The 16,536-nt window shown below is 44.9% G+C and overlaps 1 protein-coding gene across 2 annotated transcripts in view; it reads left to right on the top strand.

Moving 5' to 3' along the window:
• KCTD2 (potassium channel tetramerization domain containing 2) overlaps positions 1–16,536 on the top strand; it is a 210,836-nt gene that overhangs the window by 133,693 nt on the left and 60,607 nt on the right. For both annotated transcript variants that reach the window (XM_069654838.1, XM_069654839.1), the window contains exon 5: positions 13,452–13,577. In XM_069654838.1, the coding sequence (XP_069510939.1) occupies positions 13,452–13,577 (126 nt within the window). The remainder of the gene's footprint in view (positions 1–13,451; positions 13,578–16,536) is intronic.

Genomic DNA, 16,536 nt, shown 5'->3' with positions numbered 1-16,536 from the left:
AAAAGTTAGAATAAAGGTCAAATCCTTAAACTTCACCTTCAAATGGCTCCTCAATACCTATTGGAGAGATTTACCAGACACTTCAGAACGCCCCATCAGAATGGCGCAAACTAATGGCCTTAAGATCCCTAAATATAAACTCAAAAAAGCAGGAGGGACCAGCTTCCCAATTATGGCAGCCCAATTATGGAACTCAATGCCCGACTCCCTTAGAGCTACACCGTCCTTTCTAACCTTTAAAAATGATGTAAAAGTGTGGTTACACTCCCTTGACAACTGTGTATGACCTCTATATGATGGTGATGTATCTTTCTCTGTATATATAACTACTGCTGTATATAACTTGTGAATACTGTAAGGGTAAATGTAAATTTGTTTTTGAATTATGCTCTGTAATTTTTAAAATGTACTGTGCCCAGATACGTAAGGGTTGGGAGCGCCATATAAATGAATAAACAATATAATACAATACCAATATTTCTTGCTTCATTAAAGCGGAAATGGTTTCAAACATGCCATCCTCTGCTACTCTTTGGACATGGGGTACTGTTTTGCTCGTGGCAAGATGGCTCCAACTGCGCCTACTCATTTTAGTAGACCTACATCATAAGGAATACTAGTCCATAAAATGCTTGGCACCTTTTCTAAATCCTCCAGAAAAAAGGATGTTTTCTTCCTCTCTAATACCATTCCCTGTGGTATGTCTCTGTTACCGATTTTAATCCAGTAAGTAAGACTTATAAAAAAATTATTCATTGTCTGAACAGTCCTCTCTAATCAACTCCTCGTCTCAGATCTTTCAGTCTGTATGCTTCACCAAGAGCAATCACTGTTCTCCATCCTCTTCCCTCATCTCTTCCATGGACAACCACCCTTTCCTCTCTCGCTGCTTCTAACTTGGGGATTACCTGTCCGTCTTCACCGTCCATAGGTATTTCTGGTCTAAACAAAAACGAATCCGGTATTCTCAATATTTTACCTACTAATCTGGGAAGCCATATTAACAAAACAGTCACTCCAATCTCTTCAGGGCCTGGCCCACTTCGGAATGTGGCACTTTGCTACACAGTGGGAAAACAATATTATAACAACAAAAGGAAAGTCTCTAAACGATATCAAGATAGTGTATCCACTCCACATTACTGTAGTGGTACATGCAGAGGTTATAATACTACCCCCCCATCCATATAATGAACAAGTATCAACACATTTTATTCAAAATGTACACTCACTATTATAAATGTATTCATTAAAAATGTTTACATCAGTACTGCATATATGATGGTACAAAACATAAATAATCCAATAAATTTTAAAGACCAAGTCTTTGTCACTTGATTGCCCATAGTCTGGGTCCTCTGACCCTAAGTTGTACACTATGGTTATATCACACGCTACTTATACGTTTCTGTAGTTAATGGCTAACATATGCCGGACATTCTACAGGGGTGGTGTGTATTCTAAAAAAGTGACTGATGGCAAACGTCCACGGTTTACGGACACGCGATGAAAACAATCACTCCGTACAAAAATACTTCTTGATCTAAAGGGACCTCTCGTAATACTTTCTGGCCTGCAAAGGCCAATATTAACTCTTACGTTTAGCAGATGCATTCCTGGAGTCGAACACACAATCCCTTTGTCAGTAAAAGATATCGTCATATTTAGTTTTAGTTCTGTCCTCAAATAATGTCCTAATATGTTAACTGGCTTTTGTCGAGAGAACAAAAGTGGCATAGACACGTCATGTTCTCCTATGGAAATTGGTAATTTGTCCGTAAAAGGAGCTAAACTCATCACGCAAGGGAATCCCTGAGCATTCATGGCAATGCCAGACATTGGGTATTTTCACTCTCGAAAACAGGAAAGAGTCGCTCAAGTGTCTACAAGAAACAAAAATATATTGCCTGTTATTTTCAATATCAGCATTTGAGTTAAAAAAGGACCAAGGAGAGGATTGTACTTTTACTAGCCTAAGATGGGTCCAGCGGTTGAGAAACATTGTAGGAGATGCCACACTTGCCAGTTATCTGCTAAAAGTGGAGCCAAGAATGTGGCACCTTTAGTGCCTCTCGTAGTTGTGGGAGTTGCTTTTTGAGAGGGTGTGGATTGACATTGTTGGTCCCCTAGACTCTTCAGGCAACCAATTTATATTGGTTGTAGTGGACCATGCCACGAAGTACCTGCCACTATTTATTTATTTAATTTCATTTTTAAAGCACGCAAACAGCTTGGGGGTTTCCAGGCGCTGTTACAAACCAGTTACTTGCAGACAAACTGAAGAGCAATAGACAGTGTAAATAAGGTATACAGGATATGGTGCAGTAAAGAAGCATTCTAGGCGAACAATCAAGTTTTGAGTGATTTGCAGATCCGCTCTCAGTGCAGGGGGCAGGGAGTTCCACTGTTTGACTGCAATGAAGGGAAAGCTAGAGCCACCGGCTTTGGTTCGTCTGGCTTTAGGCTGGAAGAGGCGGGAAGCATAAGGGGGTCCTAATTGGCCTGGCTGACTGGGTTCTGGTGATTTTCTTTGAGAGATAGTGGTGGAGGGCAGAATTGGAGAGGCACTTGTGTGATGGACATCACACAGTTTTGAACACGATACTTTCGCGAATGGGAAGCCAGTGTACTGCTCTTCTGGCTGCAGTCATGTGTTCCCTCTCAGAGATGTTGAGGGCAGCTCTTGGGGCATTGCTTTGTATGACATGAAGCTTGTGTATGTTTTCTGACGAAGTGGCAGCAAAGAGGACATTGCAGTAAACGAGCCTAGAGCCAATGAATGCTCGAACAATGGTTAGGCAACTATCTGTGGCAAGAAAAGGTATTGATGCATTAAGTAGTTTGGTTGCATAGGCTGCTGAAGAGCCGATTTTATTTTCTTGGCGGGCCAGTGAGAGGGTAGCATCGAGGTAGATGTCTAATGTCTTCACAGAGGAGGAGACTGGGATGTCATCTATATAGAAGAACTGTTACTGCTCAGCCAGTGACTAAAGCCCTACTTGGTATTTTGTCTGATAGGAGGTCAAATGTTATGCCACGCTACATGCAGGCCATGTGGAAAACCTGTGGGGGTCACCTACAAGTTCTCAACGTCCTACCACCCTCAGACAAATTGGTTGGAAGAGGGGTTTAACAGGATTATGAAGAGCATGATTGGAGCCTTAGAAGAACCACTTAGAAGAAAGTGGGACCTTCCACTGCCATGCCTTCATTTTGCCTATAGAGAGGTACCTCATGCTGGAGTGGGTTTTAGCCCCTTTGTTACTTTATGGTCATCCTGTCAGAGGCCCATTGGCCCTGATTAAGGAGGGTCTGGATAGTGCTGCAACCCTCAAGCCAGTAAGGATTACTGACTATGTGTTAGGCCTCAGACAGAGGCTGGCAAAGATCATGACTGAGGCTTCTTAGACCTTGAAAGCTGGTCAAGCTCTGGTCAAAAAATGGTATGACCAGAAGGCTAACATGGAGTAGTTTACTCCAGGGCAACCCATTCTTATCATGGTTCCAGTATGACAGAGGGTCTTGCAGGACAAATGGACAGGACCCTTCAAGGTTTTAGGCAAACCTGGCGAGGTGAGTTAGTTGCTAGACTTGGGCAACCCCAAGGAGGCCCTTGGGATTTTTTATACCAACCTCCTGAAGGCTTATCTTTCCAGACCAGAGATAGGAGCTTTGCCGTTAGCTTCTGATCAAGAAGAGGAGAGTGAACCTCTTCCAAATTTTCTCAGGGGACACCCTTCAGATGGGTCTATAGAGTTAAACTCTCTTAATCTGACTCTGCAGCAACAAGAGGAGTGCAACACTCTGTTAAAACAACTTACACCCAGCTTGACCCCTTGGGGCCAACATGACAATGACACTGGTGATGATGTACCTGTTAAGAGCAAAGGCCACAGAATGTCAATTAATATGAGGAACCACATTACAGAGGAGGTCAACCAGATGGTTGACCTTGGAGCGATTGACCATTCCACAAGTGCATGGGCTAGCCCAGTTGTGTTAGTGCCAAAGGCAGGAGCTAAGGAACTTAGATTCTATGTGGACTATAGGGCCATGAATTCAGTGACAAAGACTGATGCCCATCCCTTGCCAAGAGCAGGTGAACTGGTGGATAAACTGGGCTCAGCAAAATTCCTCAGTACTTTTGACCTGACAAGTGGTTATTGGCAGATTGCCAAGACTGACCATGCCAAGGAGAAGACAGCATTCTCAACCCCAGAAGGCTTGTACCAGTTTAGAGTTGTGCCCTTTGGATTAAAGAATGTACCTGCCACCTTCCAGAGAATGCTTAATCATGTTCTGAATGGGTTAGAGAGCGTCTGCACGGCACACTTGGATGATACTGCAGTGCAGTCCTACCTGGAAAGAACTTTTTATCCACCTGGGACATGTGTTGTAGGCCAATCTGACCATCAAAGCCTGTAAGTGTAGGGTGGTCAGAGTAAAGTGCTCTACCTTGGTTATGAGGTAGGAGGAAGGGAGATTATGCCCTTACCCAGCAAAGTACAGGCTGTGCAAGACTGGACGACTCCAACTACTCAAACTCAAGTAAGATCCTTCTTAGCTACTACATGAACTTCATTGAGAACTATGGGACCATATGATATGATATATTTTATTTGTATCGCGCTCGTACACAAGTGTTTCAGAGCACGACAAGGCAAGGGAGGGGAACAAAGGAGAACAAAACAACGATCTTACTAGGCCCAGTGACATTGAGAACTTGCAAGTGAAAGGGAAAGGGGAAAAGTGCATGCAAGGGGGAGAGTGGAAAGTGCGGAGCAGAGGATAAACAGATAAATAATAATAAATACAAATAAAATAGATAATGGAGCAATAAACAGGGGTAGTGCAGCAAGCAAGTGGCAAGTTCTGTGATTACGGCAGCAGAACTGGGTAAGTCTGATAAGTGCATAAAAAGAAGAAAATGGGGCGGTGTGGGGGGACTGTATGGGTACAGACACAGTCCCCAGTGCAAGAAGTGGCCAGGAGGCTGTGCAGAAGGGTGGCAGGGTGAGCAGGTACCTGGGCCAAGGGGACAGAGGGTGGCCAGGTGCACAATGCCAAGAGAGAGCAGATCAGCAAGGGAGAGGGGGAGCAAAGGCAGATGCAAAGAGGAAGGTCTTGAGGTGCTTCCGGAACCGGAGATGGTTCTCAAGTTTTAGAGTGGCAGGGAGGCTGTTCAGAGGGAGGCCCCGACCGAAGACCGAGATCTACTCCGAGCTTGTTTCTTTGAGAAACAACTGACCCTGAGGGAGTTAGAGATGGAGAAGCGAAGAGCTTGAGAGGGGAGGTATTTGCGGAGGGATAGCTGAAGGTATTTTGGACCCATAGCTTCTACAAGTGGAATGAGGACTATAAAAAAGCCTTTCAGGGTCTGAAAGATGCTCTCTGTAAAGTTCCAGTGCTGAGAGCTCCAGATTATACACATGCCTTCTTAGTCCAGACTAATATTTCCAACACAGGGATGGGAGCATTCGTGAGTTGAGTCAATTTGATAACAAAGGCAGGGAGCACCCCATCTGCTTTATTAGTAGAAAACTAAGATGGGGAAACCAGGTGGGCCACATTTGAACGTGAATGTGTTTCTATTGTATGGGACTTGAAGTTCAGGCCATTCATCTATGGAACTACTTTCAGGATTCACACCGACCACCAACCCAATGGCTCAGGTGGTCCATACGCCTACAAACCTTTGATTTCACTATTGAGCACTGGCCAGGTACCCAACATAAGAATGCTGATGGTCTCTCCTGAAAGTGTCACTGACTGGACCAAAAGATTCATCCAGGAGTTGATTAGATCCTCCTGTCCCTTAGTCTGGGGGTATTTATCATTAGTATGCTTCATCCCCTCTTAGTGAGACCCCCAGCACTTTTTGCTGGACTTCTGGACCCTTTTTTTCTATCCTGGATGAGTGGAGTCTTTTTTTCCACTCTAGTTTTCTTATGGGCTCAGTCTTTTGGAACTCTGTTAGGGCGAATTTTCAGTTTAGTGCTAAATTCCTCCCACCTTAGAGACCCCCAGCTCTTTTGCTGAACTTTGAGACTTTGTACTTTTAATTCTATGTGTTTTCTGTGTTTCTTTTGGTTATGGTGTCCGACAAACTCCATAGGCACCATCTTTTTACACTGTGACACATACCACCTTCAGTGCAGTGACACAGGGAAGTCTTACAGATTTCCCCAAGGTTTAAATACCGTCTCTTGGAAAAACTACTGTTTCCAAGATCAGTAAAGTGAAATTGACTTTACTTTTGTAACCTTCTATACCCAGCACACACTATCTTACAATAGGGTCCTAGAGGGGTTACTTAGTATCCCCTTTTGTCTAGTTTCTCATGTAACATTTTTGTAACCGGTTCTACGATTAACGGCTGGTGGGAGTGGTTTACTTTTAACTACCATTGGGAGTTTTTACCGCAGCTGCATTCGCAGCTGCAGTAAAGCACCCATAGGTGCCCATTCTGTCAAAATGGCCCTAGTTTTCTTTTTTTGCAATTTCTTATTGGAAAGGTCCTTGAGATTTACTCTGTGCGCCAAATCCGGTTTGGTCCCTTAGTTTTTGTCTTTGGCAGGATTCACGAGTGAAGGCCGCCTCTGGCTCCAGTATGACTGGCAGGGGCAGGAAGTGAGGGAGGTGCCCGAAACTCCCTGTGCTTAATCCCCTTGGTTACAGGAATGCTCCCAAAGGTGATTGGCCGGGTGGCTGTCCAGCAAGGACTGCCACCCTGCTGTATGATTGACAGCTAGGCTTGAACGAATGGGAGAAATCTGCATAAAAGGCAAGGCTTTTTGGCTGGGAAGGCAGAATCGACCACTGGCCGAAGGAATCCGAAGAAGAACTTGGAAGAGACGCCTGCTGCAACTCCTGGACCGTTGGTTTTCCCGGTGAAGCCCTGCTGCTGTGCTGAAGCTCTGAATTCGCCTCAACTAGAGAAGCCCTGCAAGGATGACTTCTCCCCTTAAGTTGGTGGGACCAATCAACTCCAAAGTGAACTCGTTTGGGCATCCTCTCGAAGCTGGCTGTACATCCACTGATGATACTTCTGCTGGAACCGAAGTGCCAGGGAGAGGCACACCACATCGAGTGGATCGCTTTCAAGTCGGACCAGAGCACCAGCAAGATCCTCTAGACTTCCCTGAACCAGGACTGACCAAGCCTGAGCACCTCAACAGAGTGCTGGACCCCAGAAGCAAGGAAAGTCTGAAGTGATAGCCAAGAACCGTGGTGTTGAAATTTGCTGTCAGTCATGAGGAGCTGAAACGCTGAAGTGCCACTGAATTGAAGTTTGCCCTTTGCTGTCGCTGATCGTCCCGTTGTGTTGCAGGAGTCGCCAGAAGTCCTCCCTCTCATCCCAACGACTGAGGCACAGGAACAAAAAGGATCTGCAGAGCCACACAGGAACTGCAGCCAGCTGGAACCAGTTCTTCTAACCAAAGGTACTGTACAGTCTAAGAAAACTTACCTCTTGTCTTGTAGCCTTGCTTGTTCTCAGTTGCTCCTGTAGAGTTGCTTGCATCTTCTACCCCTCACAAACCTCCCAACTTGTGGCCCTACATTGATTCTACTTTTTCTACAAAGACTTCTAAAACATTGTGCAAGACTTTTACTTAACTGCAAGAAGTGCTTCAGCTCCCCTAGACTTTTGCCCAATTGACATTGGCTGGCCTGGCTCGCTAAATGACTCTTCTCTCCTCTGATTGTGTGTTGGTACCCTCCCTCCAGCAAAGGGTTAACTTACTTTGCATTGGGGGTTCAAAAGTATTTGCCTGCTTATGAATATTTGTGATCTCTTGTCTTCTAAAACCTCTTTACTTTGACACACATCTCAGTGTTGATCTAAATGTACCAGTGATATATTAAAGTCCAGTGTCCTAACTATTTAAGTCACCTGAGGGTGTAGGAAGCGTCTGTGTGCCATCCCAAATGGGTACTTGCTGATTTAGAGAAACTAAGAGTGTGTATTTCGGAGTGTATTTGTGTGTTACTATTTCATTGCCCCTTCTGAAGAAGGCTTATTCAAAATGACTGTTAAATTAATAATTGTTTAATCAAGAGACCTTGTGTGTAAGAGTTTATTTGGATACTTGTCACTGTGTATCTCTGTGTAACCACCCCACTGCTCACATTGACCCCTCTTGAGATAAGCCTGGCTGCTCAGCCACACTACCAACCTCTGTAGTACAGACTTATAAGGTTGGGCTCCTATTGCCAGGAGGTCAAGGTTGTTGTAGTGCAGCCAAAGGGTACTGCACCAAATCTTGCCTAACAAACACTGTTCTGTATTTTACCTTTATTATGTAGTCTACTTTCTTCCACATCTCTTTTAAGGCACTTGTGTTTTACTTTTGTAGCACAAAGCTCCTTATGGGCAGTGTCACTTGGGACCCTTTTGGGTTCTCCTTTGGGATTCTTTATCCTCGAGTAACTACAGTTCTTAAGGATTGAGGGATACTTTGTATTCCTCCTAAAACTTTATACTATGAGAGATTGGCACACACAGCCACTTTTTAATCACATAGACAACGCTCTAGTTATGGCTGTTGGCAGTGGAAGTGTTCTACCAACTATTGTGCTATTCTTTACCGCAGACTTTATTCAGTCTCGTTTATGCACAATAGGGTCACCTAAGTACTAACTTGGTGGCTCCTTTTTCTTTTTTCACCATTTCTAGCGTGGTTGTTCTTTGTTAGCCCTTCTTCTACCATTCTGGGAGGGAGGAGATCTGTGTGTGTGTGTTTTGCCTTTGGCGGGGAACCCTTGGTGTCCCCGCCTACGCTGCAGTGTGTCTGGGGAAGCAGGAAGCGGGCGAGGAGTTTTTCACTCTCCTGATCTATGTCTGCCTGAGTGCCAGGATGGAACCAGCTCCGACTAGGAGCCTGGCTGTCCTGATTGGACAGCCACCCGCCCTTTTCTGTAAACTGCTGAGAGAGATTGCAGAGGAGTTATCTGATAGGATATGGCATTTATAACGTGCCTGTACACAAGTGTTTCTAGTGTGTGCTGAAACTGAATAAAAGGTAAGGTTTCTGAGGTGAAAGCAAGTTGACCACTGGAAACTGAAGTAACCGAAGAAGACGATGACCAGAGACGCCTGCAGACCTTTTCCAACACCGTCTAGCGACCACTGCTGTTCATACAGTTTTCCATGTGACGGAGGAACTCCGATAAGGAGGACTCCTTCCCTTTGACCGGTGGGACCAACCAATCCTGCGACAAACTACAATCTGAGCCATCTCCCGAGGTTCTGTGCTTCTCCAGAGCTGCAGACCACGTATACCAGGAGACTTCTGGCCCAATTGCAGTGCATCATCTTTGAAAGGCCAAACCAGTCTAAGTCTTTGCTGAGCTCCAGGTGAACCTCCAGAGACACAATCCGGCTCATCCACGTCCCCTCACCACAGTGCAGGAATCGAAGAAGAATGACCAGGCAAATCGTGTCCTTTGTTGGTGCTGCAGAAAAGGTGCCAAAACCGCAGACTGACCAATGAAGCTGAAGACGTCTGTTCCAGAGGTCCTCCCTCGAGACTGCTGCTGAGAGATCCTGTCCACTGTCCCGCCTTTCATCACCAGACCAAGGAATCCAGAGGCCAGGTCCAGCGCTGCTAAATTGCGGAGAATCCAGCCTCGAACATTTCTTATAACCTAAGGTACTGTGGGGTGAGAAGGTATTGCTTACCTTAAACCGAGAAGTTGCTCCAGAGCATTGGAGTGCATGTAGAGGTGTCCACTCTAACCTCTGACCCAAGTTGCCAGCTTGTTTCCCCATTTGTGAGTCCTGTAACCGGGTCTCCAACATTTTGTCAATTCTTCGAGCATCTTGAAATTGAGACTGAAAGTATACACAGGAACATTTGCTGTTCTGCTGCTTCGTGAGACTTTGAGCCCTCTTCAAAACTGACTTTTCAGTATAGTAAGGGATCAGACTTTAAAAGTGGTAACTTGCGCTAAACTGCCTCTAGAAACTTAAGCTCTGCTTCTCTTTGACTAACCAACTGTTTGCCTACCAAAAAGAAATCTTATGTGGTTTTTCTAACTAAATACAATTACTGTATACCTTTGTTTGTGTGCGGTAGTACCGATAATACAGTAGAACTGTCATTAGTGTCTAACTCTGTAACAATTGTAACAGCAAGCAAATGCAAAGTATCTACAAGTAATCTAATGTGTTTTGGTTTAATGATTTCAGTATTTGAAAACATCTCTTGTGTAAATATAAGACATAAATAGTTCATATAAATGTATTACTTTGTGTTTCTTTGATCTCCGTTATTAACTGGGTTCAGTGTACTTACCCACAGCTCACATCTTCCTCTTATGATAAGGCTGACTGCTCTGCCACTCTACCAGAGGCGTTGCTGGGGGGGGGGGGGGGCTAAGGGGGCTATAGCCCCTGATCTTTTGGTTGTAGCCCCGGATAGAATCTCAGGAGCTACAACCAAAAGGCTAGCTAGCCCCCAGTCCCGACAGTTCCGACATCATGGTAGCCCTGGGTCTTTTCCAGACCTAGCAACACCCCTGAACTCTACCAAGGTTCCATGAGTAGTACAGACTGATACTAAGAGTTGGCGACCTGTATACCATTGGGATAGTTTTATGAAGTCTTACCTCAAGTGGACTTCAGGACATCTCCCCTAACACCTTCCACGCACTTCACAACACTACACACTCAATTGGTAACCACTCTCTCTCTCACCCAGTACCTTACCTGCACTCTCACACCACTGTCTGCTCCCCTCCACCTAGTTTCGTTTCTTGGTCCACCAACACCACTCCTGACCCCTCACCCCCCAAAATACCTTTTATCCATGTCTGGCCTCCGCAGGCTTTTATTGACCAACCTACCCTGCTCTGTACCTCCCCCTGGTTCACATTAGTCTGTTTGGCCTCCTATTCTGGTGGGCCATCCCCTTCCTGTACTTACCTAAGGGGACCCTTTTTCTGATGCTGGCTTTTGTCCCCCGCAGTCTCGAGAAACGGTTTGGTTGTTTTGCATTCTCATTCCTGTAAGGTTGTTTCTCATTCTTTGCTGTTGTCCTTTTTGCTGTCTGAGTTGTCTCGTTAGTTAAGATTTTCATAGTAATAGTACATTTTCCTGACCTGTGTCAACCCCAGAACCTTTTGCTTTACTGGTGAATTATTTTTCGTTATACCTCTGTGAGTGGAAACCACGCTCACAGAATCTTTTACTCTTTTTATGGGGGTCATCCATAGTGTCTTTTTAAAGTTATCCTCTTTGACCACCAAGCTTACCTTCAATGGCTGGTGGCAGTGATACCTTTTACTAATTCAGTGCACCTTTACCAGGGGCTGTGTTCACAGCTGCAGTAAAGGCACCCAAGGGTGCTCATTTTACCAATATGGCCTGTCTAGTTTTTTTTGCCATTTTAGTGTTTCTTGTCCGTCCTAATTCCTTCACCTGACATCCAGGGCTGGAAGTTCCTTTGTGTGATTTGTATCGTCGTCGGGAGTCCCCTGGACTCCCCGCCCAGGCTCCAGTCTGTTTGTGAAGGAAGGAAGCGAGGGAGGAGCCCAAAACTCCACAGCCCTTAGTCTTCCATCTTGCCTGAATGGTGACTAATGCCAGCGGGGCTGGCTGTCCTCATGGACAACCCGACCACCCCTTGTTGTAAAATGCAGGGAGAGAATGCAGAGGCAGTGCTGTTGAGTTGTAGGGAGAAAGAACTTAAACGTACTCATGGAGGATATCCATTTAAAGGGTGCAACCTTGGATCCCAGTCTGGCCAGTCATTTGGATAGAGTTGCCTGGTTCTAATCTGTTGTCTTTGCCTGCCTGGAACGTTATGGTTTCTATCCTACCTGCACTTCCCTTGTCCCCTCCCCACCAAATTCCTGTCCCTCCACTATTTCACTCCTCCTCTTTCCTGCCTCCTCCCTTTAATGTTTTCTCACTTCTACTACCACTACTACTGCTTCTTCCCCTTGCTACTACTCCTCCTCCTCCCAATCTACCACCCTACTACTCAGTCACCCTCCTTAAACCCAAAACCATCTGCTCACATTCACACCTTTTGTATGTTGTTTCAACACCCAGATCTCACTAACGCACACATTCACTGAGCAGAACCACTATAACTCCTGAGCCAGAGCCTCACCTGCCCCAAAACTCTTCTCCACAATCTGCCACTTCCTCCTTCCTCTTACTGGTCTCTTGGTCCCTGTCCTCCACATCTGACCTCACCCGATACATACATACATACTTTCCTGTCCACTGCTTAATTCACCCCCATAATGAGGGTTGCTCGGGTGTCCCTAACCAATCTTTGTTTCCATGTCCTTCATGGGCATGCATGTTAGTGCAAAAATGCTTAAAAACGGGTCTTAGCCATGCCCACTTTCTCTGTGGGGCTTGCCACCCAGGAGATCTGGCGGTGAAGGAAAACCAATATCAAAGTTCATTATTTGGGTCACAAAGTCCATTGTGGTCTAGTGGATGGACTCTTTTTGCAGGACTACTGGCAAGCTTTGCTGGTCTCTTTTTTTGTTATTTCGCAATGCTGTGCTGCTGTGCGGCTGGAGTCGGCGTCTCTCATCAACAGCTCCACTCCCTGGAGCAATGTTTTAGCAGGTAACTGTTTCTATTTTTCCCGGCTTCTTTTTCTTCTCTCTCGTGTGCCAGTACCTGAAATGGCAAAAGAATACTGGTGAGCATAGGCACTTGGAGGCAAGAATGGATTCAGAGTTCTGCACAGATGCATACTGCCACAGAAAGGGGGACAGATCGATATTTGTGCCCCACCTGCTGGTTAAGTCTGGCTCTGAATCCTCTTTCACCCCCCACCTCCCAGGGAGAGGAGTTTATTCCTTTCCTTGACAAGGTCAAGTGCTTGATCGTATCACATTTTGCTACAAAATAAGTTGTTGACCAAATACCCCAATATGCTAACTGTGTTCTGATCTTTCTGAATTAGTGCATGGCCTCATCCATGGTTGAGTTCTTTCAGCAGAAAATGTAAATTTCAAGCCCACCGCTGGAGTACATTCTGTGTTTGGGGGTGGGGAGGTGGTATCTGTGTCCAGCAAATTCCTTGTAAATTACAGGCCAGTGGTCCTACAAGGATGAAGAGGGTAATTTGATGGGAAAGAGCGATGTTCCAGAATATTTTGGCTTGGTAAAAAGAAGCGAGGTACTGAAATGTAAGCGACTGCCCTGATAATGCAGCGCTCTTAAGTTTCCCATCACCATGTGTGAGACTGTTTTTGCTTGGAATTCTGGGAATTGTAGTTTTCCTTAATTCTGAATGGGGAAGAAAGACCACCAGTCCCAGAATCCAAAGGGGGAGTTGGGGGGGACAGGACTGGATGGTCTTCTCATGCATGGCCATGGGAAACCTGAGAGCTCTGAATAATGGGATCAAAGGTGGAGATATATGATAGGGAGTAGACTTTGGCTATGATTTTAATAATTTTCTTCTCCTTCCTCCTAGCTCATCAGTATTGGCTCCTCCTATAACTATGGAAATGAGGACCAGTCAGAATTTTTATGTGTCGTCTCAAGGGAGTTAAATAACTCAACAAATGGCTTGGTAATAGAGCCCAGCGAGAAAGCAAAGGTGAGCAAGATACTCCTGCAGTAGTCTTGGGTCCTGCCCCTTTCCTCCATACTCTTGGCATGCGGGGGCCAGAATCCCAAGACACTGAAAGAAATTGGACTGTGTACAAGACATGCATTGACCAGTAACTGTATGGCTGCACAGACAGATGTAACACATCTGCCTTTATTATAGAATTGAACCTCTGGCGAAATGCATTGGCTACTGGCTGCTTAAAATATAAGCAAGCTTGTTGAACATTTTATGATTACTAAAAGATTATTTCACGGAATATGTCTCTTATGTTTGCAAATACTGGATGAAATGATCTGCATGGTTGTTACACGACCGATACTGTGAGCACACAGCACCTGAGCAAACTGCCCTGGTATTCTTTTGTCTGACTCTCCTAATTGTGCCTTTTGGTGATCTTTTGTGCTCATTATACTGTAATTCTATCTACTAATTTTTAACACTGGGTGTCGCCCACTCCACTATCTTTACACAGATATATCAGTCATTGACATACATGCCAATATTGTCCATTCCATTCGGGAGATGGCAGTACAGTCCTGGTTTTAACTGTACATTTTGGTTCTTGTAGTCCTAGGTTTATAATGGGGACACCCGGAACTAAAAGTCCCAGAATGCACAGCTAAAACCGGGAATTGATTACTGTCATCCAACTGAAATGGAGAATGTTGACATGTATGCATTGGGATCCATCTGGGGCTCATTGGGCCTCATTACAACCCAGGCGGTAAGTTCCCTACTTTACCACCATGGTGTAAACTCTGTGTACACCATGGTGGATGGCGGATTTACCGCCCCATTCCAAGGTGAGTGGGGCGGTAAATCCCCATTCCCCATTTACCCTTCCCCATTCCCATTTTTGCCCCATAGGGCATAATGGGAGTGGGGAAGGCGCTAATTACGGCACCGTAAATTACGGTGCCGTAATTAGCACCAAGGCGGGTTAGCGCCTTGCATTTTAACGCCTGCTAAAAGCAGGCGTTAAAATGGTAATCAGGCGTTAAGGGTTAACGGCGCCGACGGCACCGTTAAACCCTTAAAGCCTGGGTTGTAATGAGGCCCATTGAATCTGGTTCCATGATTCAAAAATCGTGTCAGACTGTGATGGTGTAGGGGCACTGTGAGGGGTCAGAAATGTGAGGCGGGCAACTTAGTGAAGGCTTTTCATAGATGCCATTTTATTAACTTAAAAAGGTTTGATAAACGCCTCACTGTCCCTACCCTAAAGAGGATTTCCCTGCCTATCAAAAGAACTAAAGGAAACACTCGAACAAAAGGATTCTGTCCCTCACACTTATACATACAATAAAAATAGAAAGGAAATGTATGGCATTTCAAAATATAACACACCCACAGTTATTTTTCCTTGTGACCTGGGTAATGTTCCCTTCCCCAGATACAAAGCAAGAATTTTGTATCCACATTTCAAAATAGTAAAGTTTTGTTTTATAACACAGTTCTGGAAAAGAATGTTCTTCTTGCTCCAACAAGTCTCTCAATGGGTCTTCCCAATAGTTCCAACTGAAATAACAAATCTGTGTTTTCCACTAATAACAAAATGTTTAACACAACTTCTTCAGAACCAAAATACTTCCACTGTTCATCCCTATCAACTAAAATCCTTCTGTCAAGATAATTCTGTAATAGTTCCCAAAATACTTGCATCAGCAATGTTTATTTATCAGGATGATTCCACACCCATTCACAGCATTGTGTCCAATAAATGACTGTTTAAGACGAGCCTCGCCACTTGAAGGGTGAAGAACTTTAGAACAAGAAATCTCACTCTGACAACAAGCCATAACATAGTCTGGCATCACTGACATCTCTTCCTTCAAGGGAGACAAATACTGCGTCTCACCCAACAGAGTCCTCCCACTCCCTTGGGGCCCTTTTCCTCCCAGGTGATTCTCCCGGCTAATACCACCCCCAGGGTTAGTATCCGGTAGTGGCTGCCTTCCCCTGGGCACATGGGAGGAGACTTTAGGTAGGGTTTCTGTGAGGACTCTGCAGGATTCATCACAGGACATTGTGTGGTAGTGTGCAAGTCTGTATCTGCATGTCTGTCCACATGTCTGCGCACACGTGTCTCCTTGCAGCCCTTTTGGAAGTTCGATCATTGTCTGTACTTCCAATCAATTTCAAGAGGATACCCTTACATCCCACAATGGTCTCTTTCTGCTCTTTCGGCGTGTTGCAGACCTTTGCATAGTCAGTACCTTGTTTAGATCTTCTATGAATTACAACTTCTTTCGTTCTGAACTATAACCAAATAATCTACAAAACTATTGTAATGCCCCTTAGAGTCTTCAACATGTTATACCCCTAAAAGACTTGCTCCTCTTGTACATAACCTTATTCCAGACCACTGTTGTGAACTTCTTAAATTACTGGATCTATGCTTCAAGAGCGTCTTTTAAACTAATTACCATGGGAGGCTACAAGACTTTCTCTTGCTGCCATCTTTCAAAACCCATTTGCAGTCTAGACCTCCTTTACAGAGATGTTCTCACCTTCCTGCACTTACTCTCCATCCACCATTTCATTTGAATCACTAGGCCCTTGCCCTTCTCTCTTGAACTCCCCACTGATGACCATTCCTACCAGCTACTGTCTGAATGACAGAAACTCCAACTTCCTAAACAAGTTCATGAATTTCATCTAGCTACTTTCTAATATGTTATTTTCTTTCTGACTAATATTTTGCAAGATAATCCTTTCCACCAGTGATTTAATCACTTGGGTTGCTGACTCCTACCTTCTTAGTGACCTTTCCTCAGCAGACCCTCCCAGCTAGTACACTGGCATGCACACATTGATGGTCCTTTGTCCTCCTGCCATTACCCCAGCATTCTGGACGAACTACTCAAATCATATGCCAAATCCTACTAGACCCCATTTAACTGCCTTCACCCCAACGAGGCGCACACTGTACCTTCAAACCTGT

The sequence above is a fragment of the Ambystoma mexicanum genome, chromosome 3q (genome assembly GCF_040938575.1).
Source record: "Ambystoma mexicanum isolate Mex_15411 chromosome 3q, UKY_AmexF1_1, whole genome shotgun sequence".
Classification (NCBI taxonomy): Eukaryota; Metazoa; Chordata; class Amphibia; order Caudata; family Ambystomatidae; genus Ambystoma; species Ambystoma mexicanum.
This window is presented reverse-complemented; position numbering and strand designations above follow the sequence as displayed.